We start from the raw sequence: 9,335 nt of genomic DNA, 5'->3' as shown, positions 1-9,335 counted from the left end.
GGTATCCACTTTACTGCATGCCAACACCGGGCCTGCAAAATGCCGTGTCTAAGCTCGGCGCTAAGCAGGACAGACCATGAAACCAAGGCATCGGCCGGGAGATGGGTGCACAGAACTGCAGCCCTGGATCCCTGAGCTGTTATAAGGAGGAGGAGGTGGAGACGTCGCTCAGAGCCTTGGGGAAGGAAGCGGTGGGAAGCCCCCACTCGGAGAGGGTGCTGCGGGGCCTGTGGAAAGGGGAGAGGAGCCAGGCAGGCGCGAGAGGCGCAGGCTCTGTCTCCAGGCTCCGTGCGGAGGACCCACCGCCCTCCTCCACTGCGTTCCAGGGGACCCGCTCATTTACGGAGGGCCACGGGCCTGCCTGCTAATACGATGGGCTTAGAATAATATAGATTTAAGAAGAGAAACAAGGCAAGCCCCAGGACACCATTCACCCTGCAGCAATTTCAACCTGCTGTTTTTATCGCTGCTGTTGCCCGGCCAACTAAAGCAAGGCTGTTACTATGGCAACTGGATCCAGCGTGGGCCCAGGCCCCAGAGAAGGTCAGCTTACCACTCGAAGTGGGGAAGGGGCTGCAAGGGTTTGAGAGGAGCCTTCTGGATCCAGTTAGCATTTCAGACGTCCTGGGCCTTCTAGGAAGGGGCTCCAGACGGAGGGAAAGTCAGGGCTGGCGAAAAACTCCCAATCCAGGCGGTGACACGCACAGACTCCGGCCACACAGAGCCTAGAGCTGCCGGGCTAGGGAGTGAGGCCGTGTGTGGTCACGGCCTGTGTGGCTGCACTGCACCCCACTGCTGAGGACGAACCAGAGGCGCTGAGAAAATGGAAGAAGCTGGAAAGGGCAACACTTGTGGATGCCTTTGCACTTGGCTCTGTGCTCAGCACTGGATGCTCACTCACCCCCCACAAACAGCCGAGGAGGTGGGCACCACCGGCACCCCACTGTAAGAACAGGGATGTTTGGCACGAGGTCACACGGCTGCTGGCCGAGCGCCCCTGCCTGTCCCGGCTCCGAGGAGGCGGGGGCGGGCTGCCAGGGGCCGGGGGGTCTGCACACTCACCACGTCCTCGACGGCCGCGCCATCTCCCAGCAGCGGCTCCTCGGCCAGCAGCAACAGCACCAGGCCTCTGACGCTGTGAGTGTAGAGGTTCATCCGCACGAGCCGCGCGCGGGACACGGGGGTCGCCCTGGCCCCGGTTCTGTCTGCGGAGGGGCCGTCGCCTGGGGGGTCTGCCGAGCCCGAGGTGCGTCCCGGGCCGGAGGCTGAGCGGCCCTCAGGAACCCCATCGCCGCGCTGCCCCTCGCCTTGCTCCCCCACGGGCAGCTCAGTCCCCGTCTGCCTCGAATCCAAGCAAGGCGCCGGCAATGGCCCGCTCGTTGGGCCGAGGAGGTGGTCCCTGGGGACGGGGGCTTGGCTGCTGTTGCCAGGAAGGTCTCTGGGCCGTTCTAGGGCTCCATTCTGGGTGAGCCTCTGAGGAGTGGAGGGAGGGAGGGGGCCGCCCACGGCTGTGCCCGCAGGCAGGGCCTCGGGTGGCTTGCTTCCGGGGTTGCCAGAGTCACTGACAGATGCCCTGCAGCCAGGAGGCCCGCCATCGGAGGCGGAATAACCCAAGGATGCTCCCGTGTCCTGAGCTTCTGGAACGTGGATTTCACACAAGTCCAGTTCCTCTTCCCCCCTGGACAAACCGGTCTCCTTCACCAGAGAGAGGCCGAGCCCAGGCCCCTGGCCGCTGGTGGTGTGGTGCGGTGTTGGGGGCCTGATGCTCTTCAGATCACAGCCAGACCAGCGTCCGTTCTCCCCGCTGCCATTTGGCCAGGTGACGTCAGGAGACGTGGGCTCAGGGGTGGTCGCTGAGATCCGAGCCGTGGATTCCTCGTGTCTGGGGGCGCTTTCTTTCGGGGCAGATGTGTTCAAACCCTTTGGAGGGCGCTGGGCTGGGGGCTCCGGGAGTCTGGCTGGAGATGCCAGAGTGCTGGCGAACAAGGAGGGCGTGAGGAAGGGCAGGCGACTGAGCGTGGGCAAGGGCCCTGCCCTGGGGGAGACTAAAGCAGCGCTTCCCTAAAACGCACGGGCATTGGTGACGGGTGGGTGCTGAGGCCACAGAGCCTAAGAGGTCATGGTCAAAGCACGGGAGGAAACCTAGGGCAACGCCTGGCCCTCGGGGCTTCAAACAGTGACACCGGGATCACCTACAGGAAACGGCAGAGCCCACTGAATCAGGGACACGTTTGGAGGCCGACTGTGAGTCAGGCCCTCTACTGGGTGCTACACACATACTATTCCCAGCTTTCGCAAGGAACCCGTGAAGTAGACATTACCGGGTCCATTTTACAGCTGAGAAAACTGAGGCTCAGGCAGGGAATGGACTTGCCCGAGGTCACACAGCGGATAAGCAGCAGATCTGGGATCTGAAACCTACTGCTCATCTCACTCTGCCAGATGCCTCTGATCTCTATGCTGAAGCTCCAGATGCCCCCGCCAAGGCAGAGCGCGGAGAAGATGGAATCAGTTATCAAATACCAGGGGCTCACCTGGATAAATCCGTGGGAGGGAGTGCCCAATGCATGGGTTAAGAGGAACCCCCGTGAGCTCCCTTACCTGGTCGTGGGCTCCCGGGGGAACTCACGGAGACTGACGGCTTCCTCTTCGGTCAGGAAAACAGGCACAATCTGGACGTCTGGGGGGAGCGCTGCTCCTAGAATTGCAAAGCGATGTGACCAGGGCCCTCCCCTGGGCCAGAGAAGACACAGGGGCACGGACTGTTCTCGGGGTGACGCATCCAACCCACAGGCCGGCTCAGAGAGCAGCTCTGGGCTACGTTCCTCAACCCAGAACAAAAGCCACGAAACTGCAGCTACAGCTTCAGCCATCAGCAGGGAAAAGCCCGTGTGGGCAGCTCTGCACCCAGGGTGACGTTTGGTGGAAGAAAATTTAGTGGCACTTAAAAAAAAAGACAGAAGCTGGAAAAAAGCACTTCCACCTGACCAAATGGGTCTGCCCTGACTTATGATGCGAAATCAAACAAATCCCCCTCTTGGGGGCACCTGCACTGCTGCAAAAGGTCTTCCCGGCAGTGGCCGCCGATGGCACCCTCTCCTAATCGTGAGCTTCTGGAACTCGTCTGAGTGGTCTCATAATGGGGAGTTAAGGAGGATCTGAAAACGGGGATTTAAGAGGTGTGCCTAAAATCAGGAGCTTTACAACTGGGATACTGATGGGTAACTTTGTCCTTGAAGCTCTATATATTTTCCTAATCTCACGAGCCGATGGAATAACCATATAGGACAACTCGGCCTTTCACGTGACTTGGATAGGGCCAGGCAGCTTAAAGACCATTCCCGAGATGTAACAAGGCACCTCATTACTCACCATGTTCCTGCAGGGCAGCCCCTCCGATAGGTTTTCTCTGAAAATAAACACACAGAGGAGTTGGTGCTGGGCACCGCGTTCTCCCCCCAACCTAACCATCAGGACCGCGCGGTGCCATCTGTTCGTGAAATGTAGCCAGGCCCGGGATGCTGGTCCCAGCCGCACGCCAACAGCAAAGCAGATGGAACAGAAGCTCCCCCAAGCTGCCTGCCCCCCGCCGTGGCTGGGGTCAGCCAAGAGCCGGGCCCACGCTGGCTGGGGCGGCCACACCACCCAGGCTCACACCAGGCTTCTTCCCGTTCTGATTTCTCAGTCTCTCCTCTCTGGGAATAACAGCAAGCATCCATTCATGTTACCTCTCAGACCTCCAGGGAAGTCGGCTCCGGGAATAAAGCCACATCTGCCACAGCCCTGGCCTAGAGCTCACGCAGATATCCCATTATAACAAAAGTGTGAAGGGCCTGTGACCCTCACAAGGGAAGAATTCAACCTAAACCAGATGTGAGGTCAGATCTCTTGTTCTGATTTACAGTCAAGGTGAGAAACCCATGAATCTCCTCAAAAGAGCTTTCCAGCCATCTCCACCTAAAGGTTCCAAAAGGACCCACCAAAACAAAACAAAAACTGCTCTTCTCACCAAAATGACTTTCACTCCTACGAAGTGTTGTGGCTTTCTTTTTTTCTTTACATAAACTAACTCTAGACAAAAATTCTTTTCCAAAAAATCACATATAATTCCCTCACCCGCAGGCTAATCCTGTAACATCGGGCACATCTTCCTTTAAGCCTATGCATTTTTTTAATACTCTGAGGCCACATTACGTAAAACGTCTTTTTTCTGCTTGAAAGAGTGACACACAATTTCTGTCATTAAAGCATCTTTGGCCATTTTCAATGGCTGACTAAAATTTTATGAAGTTTACAGTGGTACAGGAGAATTCATCGTTTCCCTACTGGAGACCAGCAACCAGTCTGTAAATGGTGAGCTAGTGAATATTTTCGGCTTTGCGGCCATACAGTCTCTGTCCAACTACTCAACCTGCAGATGTGGCTCAAAAGCAGGCCAAGAAAATTCTGTCTGTAGGCGACCGGCCCACAGCCCACGGTCTGCCAGCTCCTACCGTAGACATTTAAGTTATATCTGATTTTTCACTTTCGTAAATCCTGTTGCGATAAATTTTGAGTATAAACCTTCTTCAGCAGTCAGATGATTTCCTCAGTACTGATTCGTAGTGCTGAACAATGAGGAAAAAGGAAAGGGCATCCTCAAGCCTCTCATTATCAAATAGTTTACCAGGAAGGCTGTTCTAACGACCCCTGCATCACGGTGGGAAGGAGCCGGCTAGAGCCACACATGTGCTTTAAACGTCTACTGATTTAGTAAGTGTAAAAAGCTAGCCTGATGACACATTTAAAACCAGAGTCTCGCACAGTAAGAATCAACTAGTAAAACAAAAGAAAAAAGAACACAAAGGAAATGTGCCAGATGCTAGCAGTGATTATCTCTGTGCAGTCCAGTTGTGGGCAGTTTTATTTCCCATGAGCACATATGACTTTTCCTTCATTATTAAAAACAGTTAAGTAAATATAAGACGGAAGTATTTTTAAAGTTTCTGTTGTCCTAAGCCATCTCTTACAGTCTCTCTCTCTCTCTCTCTCTGAAAAATCCAACATCTCTTTGACATAAAGCCCATCCTTGAGGGAAGTCAAATTCTCATAGCTCCACTTGGATCGAAGAAAAACCAACCAAGTCTACCACGCAGAAGACAACATTTTCTTTCAGCTTTGCCAGTGACCTCACTCGAAGGAAACCACGTGGATGGACCTGGGGTCCTGAGAAGGACAAGGCAGCAGCAGCCGCCCCCATCCATCTAGCCCTGGGGATCAGCCCTGCCCGATATAAAGACAGGCTCGCCGGATGAAGCATCCCAGCCAGCGGGGTGGGCTCTGCGATACCTGGTCCCGACGTGCGGCTCGATGAAGCAGGACCTTGGCTGTGACAGAGGGAGGGAGCTGGGTGCTGACGATCCTGGGGGGTCAGACACAGGAACAAGGACACCGTGAGAAGAAACACACTCAGGACTCTGAACTGGAAACATTCCTGACACCCTGTGGCGGCGAGGACCTCGGGGACACAGCTGGTGGGAGTTTCAACTGGGAAAGCCCTCGTGGAGGGCACCCTGTCTGTTCCCTCAGAGTTTAAAATGTCCAAATCCTTGGACTCGACTTGTACCAAGGTGTGTGCTTAAGGATATTCTCGACGGGGAAAATGGTAATATCATTTTTTGTTTTATGACACCAAAAAACGTGCAGCTGTTACAAGAGTGAGGTGGACCAATAGGGACTGATAAAGAAATCCCTACTATACACATTAAGGTGAGGGACCATAGGATCCCATTTACAGAGACAGCGGAGATAAGCAAAATCAATACACGCGTATATGTGCAGGTGTGTGAAAACACACAGAACAAAAAGGATGCTCAGCAAACCGCTAACAGTGGGGATGGCTGAGAGGGAGGGGGAGGGGAGGGGAACCTTTGTGCGCTGCATGTTTCTCTCTTGGTTCATTTTTTTTTACCATGAGAATGTGTTCACGCATTAGGTGTATGATTTAAAAATAACTAAGAAATGCAAAATAAGAAAAAAAATATTATCTTTGACACCATGTTGCTGGTGAGCCTGGCAGCACCACAGGCTGATTCAGAGCCGTCATTGTGAAAAGCAAGGGGAGGTCATGTGTTGAGGGCCCCTGGGAACAGGGACCGCACCCCATCGGTCATCTCATTTCCTTCTCCACCAAGTACGTCTACTTGCCAGAGGAGAGAGCGGAGATGAGGCAAGGTCTCCGGGGCTGGGAGGAAGCACAGCCAGAGCCCGCTGAGTGCCTGGAGGTCTTCTCCAGGGCCCATCCCTCTGGGATCAGAGAGCTCTGGGCACAGAGCACCAGCTCTCCTGCCTCAGGCTGTGAGAGCCAAGCCTCCGCGGAGCCTGGAAGAGGCGTGCAGAGCTCTCGGGTGCTCAAGCTCACCAAGAGGCCCTCGAGCTGTGTGAAGAGCTGCAGTGAGACCTCAGAGGCCAACTGGAGATGGACCCAGCCAAGAGGCTGCAGGAGCCTGCGGTGAAGCTACGGCCAGCACACCAGGGCCCTGGGCAGCAGGGGAAGGTGCTGTAGGCCTCCTCCATGCCCCATCTGAGAATTTCACGGATCTCTTCAAAGCTGTCTTTTATATTCCCAACTCTTTTCTGGACACAACAGTTTGCAATTTCCCAGCTCTGCCCAAAGACAGGCAGGGACCCTATATCAAACCTAAACTACCCGCTAGTTGCCAAACAAGACCACCTGGAAGTGGCCACACACAGAGCTCCCCGAGCCTGATCGATCGGGGCGGTCAGCCCTGCGGCAGCGGGAGGGCTGGAGGAGCAGGGCCCGGCAATACTCACAGTCCCTTATAGAGGATGCAGCCGGCTAGAACATGGGGCGAGCGCTGGCAGGTCTGCAGAATGAGGGCCGCCTTCAGCAACAGCAGGGGCTCCACCTGCGCCGGGCGAGAAGCGTGCCACAAAGTCAACACGCCTACCATCAGCGGAGGAGGGACAGGAAGGGGGCTCTGGAGAGCAGACGGACAGCTCAGGGCCCAAGCCTGGAGGGACAGTGTGCCGCACAGTGACAGCTACGCCACGCCTCTGACACCCGAGCGGCTGCCGCCACAAGTGCCAAATGCTGGGGACGAGGAGGCCTCTCTGGAAGCTGGAAGGTACAGCAGATACGGCATATGGCTCTTCACAGGTGACAGTGCAGATGGCCAAGGAGAGACCCTGACGATCCACGCTGGGATCAGAAGGCAGCAGGAGAGGAGAACCTACCTCTCAAATTCAGGTCATGGTGCCGGTGAACCCAGCCACCCGTCCTCCACCGTCCCCCTTAAGCCCAGGCACCCCTGTGATGCAGCTGGCTTGATGTGTGACCAGGTCCCATAACTCTGTCGCGTAACAGAAAATGATAAACATCATGGCCTTTCGCTCAGGGGTATATGCCTCAGTCCACGGTCCTTGTAAAAAGTCCCGAAAAAGACCAGAAAAGGATCTGACCCTGGTCAAGAATGGCCAGCAATAACCAAAAGCCTCTCTTCCTGCTTCCTGCTGGGCAGCGGTTAGAACCGAGTGCCAAGGAGCCAAGCATGCAGTTAATTCTTTCATGCCCTCAAGACGCGCCCAGGCCCAGCCAGCCGGTCTGGAACGCTCTGGGCCAACTCCAAGAAGCCCTCCAAACAGGAGCGGGCATCCCGTCCCTGTTTCCAGCAGCATCCCAGTGCCACATCCCTGTTAAAGGGACACAGTCAACGAGAGCAGCGAGAGCCAGCCCACACATAGTGGAAGGCTCCCGTCCCCCGAGATGCCCAGGGCCCGGCGGGCAGTTCTCAAGGGGCAGTGCCTTGCATCTCTCTTTGGCTGCCTGACTGTGAGGGTGTGATGCTCACCACGATCAAGGCCACTGAGCAAGAGGCAGTGCAGGCGGCCGGGCCAGCCACGCAGGTGGCCTCCTGTCACCGCGTGCCAATGGCAAAAGCGACAGCTCAGGGACAAAACACCTCCCAGTCCCGCAGTCCCAGATATGGCAACACTGGTTTTAAAACGTCAGCCCTGGGCCTTTTTGGATGTCGAGAATAATTAAATCACTTAATGGCACTACCGAGAAGGGGACCTTCAGATTACTGAGTTCAACACTCCTGGGCATTAGCAAAACAGTAACACCCTTCACTGACTATCTGCTTTCTGTCACTTACGTACTGTCCCATTTCATTATCAGAACAGCTCTGGGAGGCAAGTCTTATGCTGTGGCCATTTTACGGGTAAGGAGAATGCGGCTCTGGGAGGTGACCTGACTTGTCCAAGCCCACACGGCTCGTGAGGGCTGCATGGAATCTGAGTAAGGTCTTAACAACTGTGCGCACTGAGATACACCTCATTCAAGGGGGAAAGCACGTGTCCAGGAGCCCTGTTCCTATCCATGCAATGAGCAGGGGGCTGAGCCTGTTACTTTCGTTCGGTCCAGGTTCCAGAGGGAGTTGAATATCTTATGCAGGTCACCGGTGTTTCTCAGGATCTGGTCAATGAAGGTGTCCCACTCCCCGCTCAGTTCTTCCCGAGAGCAGCTCTGAAACAGAACAGCTGGAGGTCAACACCCAAGATTCCAAGAGACACACTCTTCGGCAAGGACTCCAACCACCAACAAAATTGTTCCTACACGAAAAACAGGCAAGAAGGCAGGGCCTGTCCTGAACTTCCCATCCAGGCGAGGCCTCACCTCCTGCCCCTGATAACCTGCCCCCCACAGAGCAGGGCCCCTCGGGGCGGGGAGTGGGGGGTAGGGTGTGACCAGGCCCTGCTCTTCCCAACCATCCTAGGAAGGAGAGAACGGGCATAAACATTTGCGTGAATGGGACTCAGGCCACCGGGGAAGAAAGGCATCTGAGAGGGGCTCCAAGGGCCCATGACCTTGTCGCTGACACGATGTGTTTATGTCAAGGGTACCAGACCCCTGGGTGAACACTGTGTTCTGCCGATAGCGATTTTGCTAAGGAGCTTCCACGTAAGACTCCTCAACACCATACCTTGTAGGCCAGAGAAACAGGCCCATTGTAAAAATTAAAGAAGCCGATGAGCTGATCCAGAAGCTGCTTGCAGCTGACATCAGGGAGCTCAACAGCACAGCCCAGCACCTGTAAAGGAGGACAGGCATCTTCCTTTTCTCTGAGGCCAAGCTCAGAATCCTGGCATCCAGGGCTCACTAAAGCTGGACTCCACTGGCCCATCAAAATCCATCTCCTGCTGTGTGACGCTGCACCCTCCACCAGCCTCGCTGGTCTCCACAGGAAACAAGTACTTTTTGTAACTACTCATGTTGCCCAAGCTGAAATCCCCCCGCCTCCCATTCTTGTTCATTTGCCTGGGACTCCCCCCCA

General features: G+C 55.4%; 1 protein-coding gene across 3 annotated transcripts in view; it reads right to left on the bottom strand.

The window, feature by feature from the left end:
• Positions 1-6: 6 nt before the first annotated feature.
• The window catches only part of HPS4 (HPS4 biogenesis of lysosomal organelles complex 3 subunit 2), a 21,086-nt gene continuing 11,757 nt past the window's right edge, over positions 7-9,335 (bottom strand). For 2 of the 3 annotated variants that reach the window (XM_028480790.2, XM_055080646.1), the window contains 7 exons: positions 8,985-9,092; positions 8,411-8,527; positions 6,814-6,908; positions 5,329-5,401; positions 3,373-3,409; positions 2,602-2,698; positions 7-1,975 (listed from right to left, as the gene is read on the bottom strand). In XM_028480790.2, the coding sequence (XP_028336591.1) occupies positions 973-1,975; positions 2,602-2,698; positions 3,373-3,409; positions 5,329-5,401; positions 6,814-6,908; positions 8,411-8,527; positions 8,985-9,092 (1,530 nt within the window). In that variant the 3' untranslated portion in view covers positions 7-972. The remainder of the gene's footprint in view (positions 1,976-2,601; positions 2,699-3,372; positions 3,410-5,328; positions 5,402-6,813; positions 6,909-8,410; positions 8,528-8,984; positions 9,093-9,335) is intronic. The other variant, XM_055080647.1, reaches the window with a different exon arrangement.

Source organism: Physeter macrocephalus, chromosome 19, assembly GCF_002837175.3.
Source record: "Physeter macrocephalus isolate SW-GA chromosome 19, ASM283717v5, whole genome shotgun sequence".
NCBI lineage: Eukaryota > Metazoa > Chordata > Mammalia > Artiodactyla > Physeteridae > Physeter > Physeter macrocephalus.
The sequence above is the reverse complement of the archived record's forward strand: the minus strand, read 5'-3'. Positions and strand labels throughout refer to the sequence as shown.